We start from the raw sequence: 13166 nt of genomic DNA, 5'->3' as shown, positions 1-13166 counted from the left end.
CACACGCACACACACACACACACGTATACACACACTGTCCTACGCGTAATGTTTTCCTTGTGCTCTTTAACACATATACACACACATACACACACACACACACACGCACACACACACACACACACACACACACACGTACACACACACACACACACACAGGCTCTGGAGGCCTACCAGCGGCACCTGGGTGTGCACGCGGGTGTGGCGCGCGACCTGGTGCACCGCATCGACGAGGTGAAGGCCTACCTGGCGGACACACGCGTCATGGGCCGCATGGCCTCCTTCGGAGCAGCAGGTGCAGGGCGGGGTGGCAGCGGAGGCGGAGCCGGCTCCTCGCCGCCCACACCCAAGGGTGGCAGCGGCGGCGGCGGCGGCCTGGCGGCGGCGGCGGCGAGGTCGCCGGCGAGTCGCGGCTCGCCGCTGACGCTGCCGCCTGGAGGCGGCGGCGGCGGCGGCTCCGCCGCCGGCCGCCCTGGGTCTTCGCTCAGCCTGCAGAGCCATAGTCACCTGCTGGGTCCGGGCCGGGCTTCGGCAGGGGGCCTGTACGCACTGGACGAGGATGGCGGGGGCTCGGGCGGCGGCGGCATGGGCAGCACCGTCAGCAGCGCGGGCGCCAGCACCATTCCGGCGCTGAGCCCCGGCCACCGGCTGCCGCACCTGAACACGCTGGCGCCAAACGGCGGGGCGCGGTCGGGGCGGGCGTCGCTGCACGAGTATGAGGACTGAGTGTGACGACGGAGTGCGAGTATGATGATTGGGTGAGGCTGGGGTGAGGCTGGGGTGAGGCTGGGGTGAAGGTGGAAGGGGGGATGAGGGCGATGGGGGGTTAGACTTGGGGAGGTGGGGAGGTGGGGAGGTGGGGAGGTGGCGAGAGCTGGAAGTGGGATGAGGATGGGGATGTGCAGGAGGATGCCGCAGGATGTGTTGCAAGTCGCAGTTGGCATTTATCATACAGAACTGCAGCACTGCTTCTGCAACTAGTAAGCTTGCTTTTCAGGGGCGCTTGGCCTCTCTAGGGCGACTAAGATTGCAACACACACATTGTAGAACGCTATAGCTCGTGTACGCTCGTGTCCATTTGCGCCTGTACTGCTGTAACTCATCATTGTGGTGCGAGCGACCCCGTTTCAACTCTGAAGCTTCTGTCGAGCTTCTTCTCGGGGTCCCGAGGGTCGGCACCGACACTCGCCGAGCTGCTCTCAGAGCTGCTCTGCCTCAATTTCAGATCGATCACAAAAAGATCCAACCTGCCCGTCTGTGGAGGCGGCTGTGGAGGGGCCGCGTAGGCAGCCGGCGAGCGTGAGCAGCAACGTCACCTCCCGGCCGGCGGCGCGACAAAGCCAGCGACACAGGCGGGCGCTGCTGCAGCGACGGCAGCCGTCGTCGCGTTTGGCCATCACGTACACATGGAGGTAGAGTGGCAGCACGAGGAGGCGGCCGCGGCAGCGGCCGCAGCGGCGGCGACAGCAGGAGCGGCGGCGGGTACGCAACCTGCGCCGCAGCAGTCTCCCGCGTCAGCACCAACAGCATCAGCACTACCACCAGCATCAGCAGCAGACAAGCTCGGCAGCGCAGCCGCCCCTGCTGCCGCCGCCGGCGCCGCCCCATCGCCATCATCGCATTCCCCGGCATCGCGCGGCACACCGCCAGCAGCAGCAGCAGCAGCAGCAGCAGCTGCGGATCCAGAGGCCAAGCCGCCGCCGCCCTCAGCCGCGGCGCCGCAGACGCCGCCGCACCGACCCAGCCCGCCACCTCCCACGTCTTCATCCCCACCCTCACCCAGCCCTGGCACCGCCACCACCTCTGCCACCAACAACAGCAACAATAACAATAACATCTTCGACAAAACCCAGCCGTTGCCGCAGCCGCCCACAGCCGCCCCCGCTTCCAGCATGCGGCCGACGGCACCGCCGCCAATCTCAACCACCGGCGGCGGCGGCGGCGGCTGCTCGGCGGCGGCGGCACTGCCTGCGGCGGCGCCGCATGACGCCGCCCAGACGCACGGCGCTGGAGCTGTAGCAGGCGGCGGCGGCGCGGGAGTCGGCAGTAGCAGCAGCGGCAGTGGCGGTAACGGCGGCAGTAGCGGCGGCAGTAGCAGCTCGGCTGGCGGTGGCAGTGGCGGTGGCGGCGGCGGCGGTCCCACCACTCCGCCGGCATCGACGCCGCCGCCGTCGAGTCGCCCCTCGGTGCCGCCAACGCAACAGCAACAGCAACAGCAACAGCAACAGCAACAGCAACAGCAACAGCAACAGCAACAGCAACAGCAGCCGGCGCCGGGGACTAGTGCAGGGCAGCGCGCGCCAACGGCGGCGGCGGGACTCGCCCCTGATGACTCACCGCAGGCACGACCCACATCCGTACCCGCACCCGCCCGCAGCAGCGGCGGTGCTACAGCCACCACCACCTCTGGCTCCACCTTCCCCACTGCCCTTGCCCCTGCCGCCGGAGCCATTGGCGGCAGCGGCGGCAACAGAACCGCCGGGGCGGAAGGTCTCGGTGGCAGTAGCACGGCCGGCGGCGGCGGCCCCGACGGTTCCCCTCAGCCGCAGCGCCCGCCGCCGCAAGAGCAGCAGCAGCCACAGCGGCCGCAGCAACAGAAGCAACAGCAGCCGGAGCCGTCGCCGCCACAGGAGCAGCCACGCCAGCCCGCCGCCGCCGCCGAGCAACCGGACGCGGCGCGGCAGATCCTGAACGAGCTACTGTTGAGCCGCGGCGGCGGCGGCGGCGGCGGCGGCAATGCAGGCGGCGGCGGCGGCGGCGACGGTCCAGCCACCGGCGACAGTGACATGGCAACTGCCGCCGCGCCGTCTGCTCTTCATGGCGCTATTGGCGCCGGCGCTGGCGCTTCTGGGCCGGCAGCGGCGGGCCCTGCGGGCAGTGGCGGCGGCGGCGGCAGCGGCGGCGGCGGCGGCGGCGGCCAGCTGCCGCCAAGCGGCGAGGCGGAGACGGCGCGGGGGACACTGCGGTGGCGGCTGGACTCGGCGGGTGGCGGCGAGCTGACGTGGGATGTAAGTGCTGCTGCTGTTGCTCCTGCTGGGTTGTGTGTGCGCGCGTGCGCGTGTATGTGTTTTGTGTGCTTGACTGTCTGTGTGTAATCTCAGACGGTTTGTCAGGGTTTGGATGTGTCCACAGAAGCCTCCCCATCGCCCACTGCATGACCCATGTGCCGCTCCTGTGTGTGTCGCCGCCTGTGTGCCGCCGCTCTCCGGGCACCCAAAGCGCAGTTCAAGTCCCCAGACGCCCCGGCAAGCTCCCAACCGGAGCAGCCACAGCCCGGCGGCGGGCCGGCCGGAGCTACAGCCGGCGGCGGCGGCGGAGGCAGCCCTAGCGGCGGCAGCCCGAGCGGCACTCCTGCCGCTGCCACCCGCGACGCCGGAGCAGCCGGCACCGGCACCGCCACCGCCACCGGCGGCGCGGCCGCTCCCAGCCCTGCTACAGCCGCTACAGCCAGACCTGCCGCCGGTGGCGGCGGCACTGGCGGCGCCGACGGCGGCACTGCTGGTACCGGCCCCATCGGCGGCAGTAGCGGCAGCGGTGGCAGTAGCAGCGCCCTCCCCGGCGGCGCCGCCGCCGCCACACCCTCCGGCATCCCATCAGGAGCGCGAGCAGGAGTCTTTGGTGCCCCTGGCGGCAGACTTGCTACAGCTCTGGGGCCGGGTGCTACTGCTGCTGCTGCGACGCAGCCTCAGCCTGCGGCAGGCGGCGCCGATGCTGGTCCGGCTGCGCCACACCAGCCTGCGCCTGGTACGGTTGGCGGTGATGCAGGCGACCGCGCCGGCATGGGTGGAGCTGCACGTGCTGCCGCTGCGGCTGCGACTGGTCCAGCTGCAGGTGGTGGGGGCGGCGCAGTGTTGCTCGGGAAGGGATGGCTGGGATGGCTGGGATTCGTGTTTGGTAATGACGTGGCTTTGATGAGCACGCGCACGTGGTGGTGCCATTCGGCAGGATAGCTGGCACGCGTGCTTAGCTCGGTTGTGGCTGGGTCGTGGGGGCGGTTGGGTGCGACGACGGCAGTGTTGACGCCTGCAGCGACACGCTGGACCCCCACGCTGGACCCCCACGCTGGACCCCGCAGATGGCCCTCCTGGTTCGGCAGGTGGTGTTGCTGGCATGGACGTGGATGGTGGCGCCGGATCAGCTGCTGGTGCTGGCGGCGGTGGCGGCGGCCTAGGTGGGTGCGTGGGTGGGCACGGCGGGTGGCTGGGTGATTGGGTGGGTGGGTGGGTGATTGGGTGGGTGGCTGGGTTACCTGCTAGGCGCCTGCGGTTGCTGGCCGAGCGCTGCTGCTACGTGTGCCGTGTGCGTGCTGCCCCTTGGTTTAGTTCAATACGGCTCCGTCCGCACACCCCGTACCGTACGCTGAGTCTGGGACCTATCCGGTATCGCCGCCACTCGGCATGCCCGGTACGAGTCTGACCAGAACGTTGCCGTGCTGCTGTGGGCCCCTACCCACGTCCAAACTGCCGCAGGGCTGCCCACCTCCCAGCTGCCGCCGCAGCCGCCGCAGCCGCCGCAGCCGCCTTCCACCGCCCTGGCGCCGCCGCTGCAGCTGTCCCGCGAGCCCTCCCTGGGCCACTACTTCGACCACTTGCTGCCACCAGCCGTAGGCGGCGGCGGCGGGGCGGCGGCCGCAGCAACAGGGGCAGTGGCAGCGGCGGCGGCGCCGCCACCGCCGCCCCTGGCGCCGCCGGCCTGGTCTGGTCTGGGGCTGGGACCGGGGCCGGGTCTGGGCCTGCCTTCTAGCGGCGGCGGGCCCGGCGGCGGTGCGGCTGCTGCTCCGGAGCCGCCGCCGCCGCCGCCACGGCCACCGCCGCCGTACGACAGCGGTACGACCTCGCCAACCGCTGGCTTTATTGGTGGCGGCGGTGGTGCTGGAGGTAGAGTAGGAGGCGGCGTTGATGGCGGCGGTGGCGGTGCAGAGGGAGGCGGTCGCAGTGGGGGCGGCGACGGTGCGCGCGGTGGTGCAGACGGAGGTGACGTGGATGGGAGTGGCGGCAGTGGCGGCAGCGGTGGCGGCGGTAGTGTCGCCAGTGGCGGCGGCGGTAGCGGCAGTGGCGCCAGTCGGGCACTGTCCGCCTCCATCCGGCACCCCGGCGGCACCACCATCACGCTACAGCTGCCGCAGGGACAGCAACAGCAACAGCAACAGCAACAGCAACAGCAACAGCAACAGCGACAGCAACAGCAACAGCAACAGCAACAGCAACAGCAACAGCAACAGAACGCCGGCGGCGGCGGCGGCGGCGGCGGCGATAAACCCACCGACACGGCGCTCGAGCCGCCGCCGCCACCGCCATGCCAGGCGCTGCGGACCGGTGTGGCAGACAACATGCACGACTTCGCACCGCCGCCGCCAGCCGCTACGGCGACGGGCTTTGCCGCCGGCGGCGTTCCGCCGCCGCCCCGGACGCCGCCGCCCTCTCCTATGCTGGTGGACGGCGGCGGCGGTGCTGCTGGCGGCGGCGGCAGTGGGCCCGGCCCTGCCGGCGGCGGTGGCGGGGCTGGAGGTCCCGGTGGCGGTGCTGGGTACGTGCCGTCTTCGTCGCTCATGCAGCAACAGCAGCTGCAGCAGCCACAACAAACGCAGCAACAACCGCAACCAAACCCCTTCAGCAGCACGGCGCCGCCGCCGCCGCCCGCCACCGCGCCAACCCCTGCACCCACGCCGCCAGCGGCTGCAACTTGGGCGGCGGCGGCGGCCCCGTTTCCGGCTACGCAGTTCCCGCCTGCGGCGCCCGCGCCCTGCACGTTGCTCAGCAGCTCTGCAGCTGACCCCTTTATCGAGGCGCCATCGGGTAGCAACACGCCTGTCGGAATTGGGAGCGGCGGCGGGGCTGCGGGAGAGTGGGCAGGTGGTGTGCAGCAGCATGTGTTTCAGCAGCCCCTGGCGGCGGGGAGTGGCGGGGGCGTTGGTGCCGGTGGTGGCGGCGAAAAGCGCGTTGACGGCGGCGGCGGCGGCGGCGGCGGCGCGTTCGTCCTGCCCTCGGCGGCGTTGGCGGCGGCGCTGTCGCCGGCGGAGGTGGCGGCAGTGCAGGCGGCGGCGGCGCTCATGCAGCGCGGCGCCGACCCGGCGGTGGCGGGCCTGCCGCCACAGGCCGCCGCCATCGCTCTGCAGGCGGCGGCGGCGGACCAGCAAGCCCTGGCGGCGGCCGCCGCCGCCGCCGCCGGCGCTGCCGGCGGTGCTGCTAGTGTCAATGGTGCTGCTGGGGCGCAGTTGCCTCTGGCGGCCCCGTCTCCAGCGGCCCCGTCTTCAGCGGCTGCTTGGGGCGCAGCTCCTGCCGCCATGGCGCCTGCGGCGGGCCCGCCTGCGTTCCTGCCATCTGCTGCGGTGACGCCGCCTGGCTCGACGGCCGCAACAGGGCTGCTGCCGCCGGAGGCGGCGGCTGTGTACCCGGCGGCGGCAGAGGCGCCGCCGCCGCCGACCGCTTTCAGTGCACCCCAGCGGTAACAGGTAGGTAAAATGCAGAGCGACGGACTGGACAACATCGGATGCGGCGGCGGAGCGGAGAGACGTCCGTACATCAGTCCGCTGCTGTTGGTTGGGTGGTGGCCGCGCTGTTGTCCTTTCGACTGCAACCTCCTCGAACTCCTGGGCCGACGATGTCGGGCGATGTGGGGATGGGTTAGGCATTGAGTCGCTCGCGCGTGTGTTGAGGGCTGTGCCTAGGTGGTTGCGTGACACGGGACCGTGGCTGTGAGCCTGGCGGTAGACACTAGACAGCAAAGCAGCGGGCAATTGTACACGCTTGACTAGCCGTTCATTGGGGGCGTCGAGGCTGTCCCCTTTCCTCCCCTTCTCGTGAAATGTCTGTGTGTGTGGACGCCAGATGGCAGATGCTACCATGTGCGTGCTCGTTGAGTTGATGGCAGTCGGAAACTACTCTGTGAGGCGCGCGTTCATACGCTCCCCATATGAACTGCGACCAAGGGGGTGGGAAATTTGGCAGACCCGGCCAATCTAGGTAAGGGGGTAAAGGGGGTCGGTCACCAATCTGACGTGGTTCGGCCAACTAAACTATTGCAAGCGCCGTTCGCGGTTCGCCAACCCGACGCGCGCGTTCACAGTACTACAACCAGGGACAAGGGGTGTCAGCTTTGTACAGCTGGAAAATGGGCTGAGCCCCGCAGCATCAGGGAGGACTGATTGCATTCGGTATCGGTAGACGGAAAATTTCCATGTCTATCCCAAAGCGAGGCACGGACCTTGGGGCACCGGGGGGGTTCGGCCGCCTAGCTTGCCCTAGGCCCCCCATTCCAGCCTCCTGGCTTGCTGGAATGGGGGCAGGCTTTGGCCCTCAACTTACCAGAAGGTCGGCATCCAAGGCGAGTCCTCACCGTCCTTACAAACACGGGCGAAATGGAATGCTGGTGCAGGCCTGCGGCATCGTGGCCCCGTGGGATTTGAATGGTCGTGATCATGGCATGGACTGCTCTCAACCGCCCCCAGTTCGCCAACCTGAGCAGGCCATCCTAACTTGCTTGTGTGTGGGGTGGGGGTGGGTGGGGATGGGGTGCGGGTCGGCATTCCAGTCCGCTGACTCGGCAATCCGGGATGCCGAAGTAGGAGGGGGCTTCGGCCACCTAACTTTGCCCTAGGCCCCCCATTCCAGCTCCCTAGCTTGCTGAGCTCCGGCGGCAGTAAATGGAGGGTGATATGGGAGCGCGAGAGGCGCATGATGCAACCGCGAACATTGCGTTGATGCACCGCGGCCCCTGTGCTTTGCAAGGGCTGGCAAGGGGCACGCGGGCGATTCCCCACGCGGCTACGCACCCAAGCGTGTGAGTCTCTTCCGCAAGCCGCGACCCTCATCACCAATATACGAATTCGTTAAGGGTTTCGAACCCGTCTGGCCGGGCTCGTCGACCTGGGACGAGGCCGCGGCATGCGTGTTCAGTCTGGCAGTCATGCCGTCACGTCTGGCTGGGGTGTCAAACCCGGGTTGTTGGCCGTCGACATACTTCAGCCTGATACAATAGCCTAGTACAATCCATAACACTAGGGCTCGGTCGCTTTGCTCTCGATCACCGGTTCGATAATCTGTATAAAGTCATTTGTCCCAGTTTAGACCCGCCGTCTACTGGCGGAACATAGGAACTACCAATTATGATAATATCATATAACACTTGCTGTTTGCGCCAGTATTGAATTTGGTGCCGTCAAACGAATTCAATACTGTAGTCTGTGCGGCGCGCCCCGCCCCAGGTGCGTACACACGCCCCAATAAACTGCACCCAGTGGACCAGAATCTAATGCCGCGCAGGCCCGCCGCATGTGGAGCATGGCATCCAGTGGCATCTGTAATCCGGTGGCTGCTGTCAACGCAGGCTAATACATATAGATGCTGTGAGTTTGCTAGAACGAAACAAATTCAAAATGGAGCAAGCTGCGCCCAGCGAACCGCAAGAAATTCGGAAGGCAACATCGTTACTCAGCAACCTTGGCTACTTCAAGAAACTAGCACTCTCAAACAGTGATAGCATAGACGGCCTGCGGCTGTCAGAGCTGGAAGCGCTTGCAGCTTCAACAGTAAATGCGCAACAACTCGGGACTTCCGACGGCGAGCAAGTGCTGACAGCCTTGGTCCTGGCGCACTGCTGGTCAGCGCACGCACTCGGTCAGGGCAGGCAAGGCGCGCAGGATGCACATGAGCGCACCTCTGCAATGCTGTGCGACATACCCAAGGATGTGCTGCTGGCCACCCGTGCACCGTTGGCGCTACTCCGAGCGGATGTGCTGAGCAGCTACGCGAGGTATGTGTCACGGCTGTCAGGAGTGGGCGGCAGTGGCGGCGCGAGCTGCAACGCCAGATGCGCAAGCAGCGGGGGGGCAGGCGGCGCCGGCGGCAGTGGCGGCCCGCACCAAGCCGCTGCCCCGCACAGCAGGGACACGGGGGCAGCCGCCGCGGTCCTGAACAACATCCTGTGTGTCGTGTTTCACCTCTTACCCGTGCCCACGGGTATCATAGTAAACATGGCCGGGCGCAGCGACGGCGAGGCCAGCGGCAGCAGCAGCGCGCCCGGCTCGCAGCAGTCGTCGTCTGAGCCGCCCGCCCAGCAGCAGCAGCAACTGGCTGAGCTGCTTGACGCGCTGGGTCGCAGTCAACTGCTGGAGCACGCGGCGGCGGCGGTGCTGCGACTGGCGGCGGCCTGCCCGCCACCGCCGCCGCCGCCGCCGACGGCAGCGGCGGCTGTAACACGGGCAGGGACGGTGCCGCCCCGTCACCCGCTAACAAGCGAGGAGCAGACAGCAGCAGCAGCGGCAGCCGCTGATGAGGCCCTCCTGAACCCTTGGCTCCACAACTGCAAGGCTGCTGTGACGCTGTGTAACTGCCTCCAGTTTGTGCTGGTGCCCGCTGTCGCCTCAAAGCGGCGTGTACAGCAGGAGGATATGTCGCAGCAGCCCAACGGCACAACAGCGGCGTCGAGTCCCGCTGCCGCCGCCGCCGACGCCGTCGCGAGCAGCGGTGTTCTGGACAACAGCCGACTGATCGCTGCACAGGCTGGAATACAGCTGGCTAGCGGCCCCTGCACACAGTACTTTGCGCTTTGGTTGGCCGGGTGCGCGCGAGCAAGCATGGAATCGCTTGTTGCCGCTGCTGGTAACGCCGGCGGCGGCCGCGGCGGTGCTGCTGCTGCTGCTGCTGCTGCTGCTGTGGTTGGGGCAGTTGACGGCTCAACAGGGGCCTGCGGCACAACAGCAGCAGATGCTCTCGCCGCTAACCGTCAGTCGCCGTTGCCGTCGCCAAGAAGGGAGGTGCCGACAACAGGAGCGGCAGGGCTCGCGCCGCCGCTGCGGCCGTTGATAACAACAATATCGGGAGTGGCCGCAGGCTCGCTTGAGAGTGTGGCTATTTCCGTGTTCCTGCGTGTTTTCCAGGCGACCGTTGGAGTCGGCGGTGGACCGCGAATTATCGGCAGCCAGCCGCTGCACCAGCCGGCCAGCCAGCAGCAGCAGCAGCAGCAGCCGTTGCGCTGCCGCCGCCTGGGCATCACCACGCCTTACCCACCAGTCGCGGTTTACGCGTTTCTGGAGCGGCATCACAACGCCTTCTGGACTGCGGGACAGTCCACGCATTTCGCCCCAATAGCTGAGCCGCTGACCACGCGCTGGACGCCCCTGATGCGGGTACTTCTGTCGCAGCTACGGCCGGAGCAGGCGGCAGCGCGGCTTCCGGGGCTGTGGCGGCTGCTGGTGATGCAATTGGGCGGGGCTAAGATTGAAGCAGCTACCGCTGGGCAGGTGTATCAGTTGCTGAAGCACCCGAGGGCTCATCCAGCCGGTTCACCGCCGCCACCGTCGCAGCCGCGGACCCCTGCGGTGACGGATGCAGCTACCGCGGCAGATGCAGCTACCGCGGCTGAAACCAGTGACCCCTGGCCCCGCCTCAGTGCCCGCTGCGCGCTGGACGCGGGGCTGCTGCCGGCGCTGGAGCGAGCCCTGCGCCGCCCGCAGCTATGGCCCGAAGCTGCGGACTGCGACCCAATGCTGCGGACTGCTGAGACCGCCGCAGTCCTCGACCTCATGACCAGGGGCCTCCGGCGGTCGGGCGCCTGGCCGGCCCTTGTGGCGCACGCGCCTGTGCATGAGGTGGTGGGGCTTGTGGCAACCGTGGAGCTGCTGCTGAAGCGCACATGCCCCGGCACCGCGTGGCTGCGTTGCTTGCCTGCTGCCTTCAACCAGGCGGTCCCCGAGGACGCCCGGCTCCTGTCCAACACGGTAGTAGCGCTGCTGGAGCAGCTGGTGGCAGTCTGCGGGGCAGACGTTCTGGAGCCGCGGCCGCCGCCGCCGCAGCAGCTGCAGCAGCAGCCGCAGCCACCGCCGCCGCCGCCGCAGCAGCAGCAGCCACAGCAGCGGCAGCAGCCGCAACAGCCGCAGCCCCTGCCACTGCCGACATCACGGCTCTTGACACTATTGAGCCATGGGCGGCGGGCGCTGGTTAAGATCATACACAGCAGCGAGTTTCCCCTGCTGGTGCTCATGCCATCTATATTGGTAGTATATTGGATCCTGCAACTCCTGGAGCATCTTTTACTGCTGGTTGCCCTGAGTGAGCAGCAGCCTGGCGGCTGGGCCCCGACGGCTGCTGAGACCGCCGCTGCTAGGCCGCCGCAGCAGCAGCTGCAGCAGCCGGAGCCAAGTGCGGCACCAGCAGGCAGCACGGAGAAGCATGACGATGAAGTTGCAATGGCGGCGGCTGCTGAGACAGTCGCTGGGCGGGAAAACAGCACCAGCAGCGCGCGGGGCGAGAACCAGGTGGACCGTCGCAGTGGCGCGGCCTCTCGGCGACCGCAGCAGCCGTCAACTGTGCTTGCGGGCTGCAGCACTAGCAGCATGGAGGAGTTTGAAGACCTGGCTGCAATGGCCGGACCGCTCTGGTACAACAACATTGATCAGCAGCGCTCAAGGGATCGCATGCGACTGGCTGACCTGGTGGCGGCGGGCGGCGCGCCGCCGGCCGGCTCCGCGGCGGCGGCGCAGCAGGCGCTGCTTGCGTCCTTCGCGCTGCAGCGCTGGCTGCCGCTGCTGCTGGAGCATGCAAGCTGCGCCGCCTTTGTTGCGCCGCCTTGCGTGCCGGTGCCAGTCATCAACGGACTGAGCTGGACGCTGGCGCACAGGTTGGCGGTGGTGCGGCTGCTTTTATGCCTGGTTGGGCACGTGCCGGATTGCATGGCAGCGAGGGACGAGGCACAGGACGCGGAGGAGGCGTCGGCGGCGCGCCTGGCGTCAGAGTCTTGGCACGCAGCGTTGTGGGGCCCCTGCAGAACTAGCACGTATGGGCTGGTGCGGAACCTACTGGAAGGCCCGGCGGGCCCGGATGACACGGAGTGGCCGCAGGGCAAGGCCGGTGAGGAGCTGGAGCTGGCGTGCCTGCACCTGGTCGAGGCGCTCATTGCCTCGCGCTTGTGGGTGCCCAGGCCTGAAGCAGCCCTGAGCAGCGGCAGCGACGGCGGCAGCAACGACAGGCTCGTCCGGAAGCTGCGGCTGCTGGCAGATCGGCACGGGCGCCATCACCTCGTGGACCACATTGACGCGACCGGCCAGGTGCTGGAGGCGCATGCGCGGTCGGCCGCCGGTCTGGGCCTGTCTGGTACGGAGGATAAGAGCCCTGTGATGGAAAGGCTCTTGGACGTGGACCCGCAGCAGCCGCGTCCAGCTTTGCAGCAGCAGATGCGGGCTGGGTCGCGGCTGAGCCGGCTGCTGTCGCCGGCGGAGGTGGAGGCGCGGCTGCGGAAGGCGGGCGTGGTGGTGGGCGGAGGTGTCAGCATAGGCAGTAGCAGCGGTGGCAGCGGCGGGGCTGCCGCGGCCTCTGCTGGCGCCGGCGCCTTCAAGCTGTGCGGCAACCCGGAATGCAGCAGCCTGGATGGGCCCAGCGCACTTATCGCGCCCGGCCGCGGCAAGACGTGCGCGCGCTGCAAGCAGATCACGTACTGCTGCGGCGCGTGCCAGCTGCAGCATTGGCGCGAGGGCGGCCATGACAAGGCGTGCGCGGGGCTGGCGGCGGCAGGGGCTGGGGCGGCGGCGGCGGCAGGGGCTGGGGCTGCAGCGGCAGGAAGCAAATGAAGATGTTTTTGATCGTGCTCGAGGGTATGGGTATGTGCAGCGTGCCAGGAACGGGATAGTGTGCGGCTGTGGCTGTGGCTGGGGCTGGGGCTGTGGCTGGGCCTGGGGCAGGCAGGCAACCAGTATGCATACGTGCTTATAGGACGGCAGAACTGAGACGCATGCGACTAGCTGGCATGGTCGCATGGGACTGCCGTGGAGTCACTGGACGCACGGGACTGTATAAGTGTGTGCGTGTGCGTGTGCGTGTGCGTGTGCGTGTGCGTGTGCGTGTATGTGTGTGTGTGTGTGTGTGTGTGTGTGTGTGTGTGCGTGCGCGCAGGTTCTTTGGGTGCCGTCTGGACAAACTTTTGCTGCTTTTATGTGTAGGGCAACTGTTATACCGCTGTTTGTGGCGGCAGCGATACCTGTGGCGTCTGATGTGCACGGTAGGTTGAGGCAGCTGCTGATGGCGGCCTACGAGAGCTGGGATGATGGTCGTTGTGGATGGCGGGCGTTACTAGCATGCAAGAGAATGCTGGGCTGCCAGGAACCTCTGGCGCTAGCTGCACGGGACGGATGGGAACCGCGCACGTACGCGTGGTGTAATGCGCGCGTGCCAATG

At 67.9% G+C, this 13166-nt stretch overlaps 3 protein-coding genes across 3 annotated transcripts in view; all 3 read left to right on the top strand.

The window, feature by feature from the left end:
• The window catches only part of CHLRE_17g740187v5 (uncharacterized protein), a 1541-nt gene extending 431 nt beyond the window's left edge, over positions 1 to 1110 (top strand). Inside the window, exon 2 of the mRNA XM_043072627.1 lies at positions 160 to 1110. Coding sequence (XP_042915086.1) covers positions 160 to 726 — 567 coding nt within the window. The 3' untranslated portion in view covers positions 727 to 1110. The remainder of the gene's footprint in view (positions 1 to 159) is intronic.
• A 59-nt stretch (positions 1111 to 1169) lies between these two features.
• CHLRE_17g740150v5 (uncharacterized protein) lies at positions 1170 to 6965 on the top strand. The gene is made up of 4 exons (XM_043072626.1): positions 1170 to 3008; positions 3225 to 3831; positions 4076 to 4171; positions 4470 to 6965. Exons 1-4 carry the CDS (start codon positions 1407 to 1409, stop codon positions 6446 to 6448), a joined length of 4284 nt encoding a protein of 1427 aa, XP_042915085.1. The 5' UTR covers positions 1170 to 1406; the 3' UTR covers positions 6449 to 6965.
• Positions 6966 to 7989: 1024 nt separating this feature from the next.
• Positions 7990 to 13162, top strand: CHLRE_17g740100v5 (uncharacterized protein). The gene is made up of 2 exons (XM_043072625.1): positions 7990 to 8203; positions 8262 to 13162. The coding sequence occupies exon 2, from the start codon at positions 8375 to 8377 to the stop codon at positions 12560 to 12562; it is 4188 nt and encodes a 1395-aa protein (XP_042915084.1). The 5' UTR covers positions 7990 to 8203; positions 8262 to 8374; the 3' UTR covers positions 12563 to 13162.
• Positions 13163 to 13166: the final 4 nt, after the last annotated feature.

This window comes from Chlamydomonas reinhardtii, chromosome 17, assembly GCF_000002595.2.
Source record: "Chlamydomonas reinhardtii strain CC-503 cw92 mt+ chromosome 17, whole genome shotgun sequence".
NCBI lineage: Eukaryota > Viridiplantae > Chlorophyta > Chlorophyceae > Chlamydomonadales > Chlamydomonadaceae > Chlamydomonas > Chlamydomonas reinhardtii.
The sequence above is the reverse complement of the archived record's forward strand: the minus strand, read 5'-3'. Positions and strand labels throughout refer to the sequence as shown.

What these genes read in the sequence shown, in the direction of transcription:
- CHLRE_17g740150v5 (XM_043072626.1), top strand. Translation starts at nt 1,407, where the DNA reads ATGGAGGTAGAGTGGCAGCACGAGGAGGCGGCCGCGGCAGCGGCCGCA. An exon ending in TGCGACTGGTCCAGCTGCAG is followed by an intron (nt 3,832 to 4,075) that starts GTGGTGGGGGCG and finishes TGGACCCCGCAG; the next exon opens with ATGGCCCTCCTGGTTCGGCA. An exon ending in CGGCGGTGGCGGCGGCCTAG is followed by an intron (nt 4,172 to 4,469) that starts GTGGGTGCGTGG and finishes AAACTGCCGCAG; the next exon opens with GGCTGCCCACCTCCCAGCTG.
- CHLRE_17g740100v5 (XM_043072625.1), top strand. Translation starts at nt 8,375, where the DNA reads ATGGAGCAAGCTGCGCCCAGCGAACCGCAAGAAATTCGGAAGGCAACA.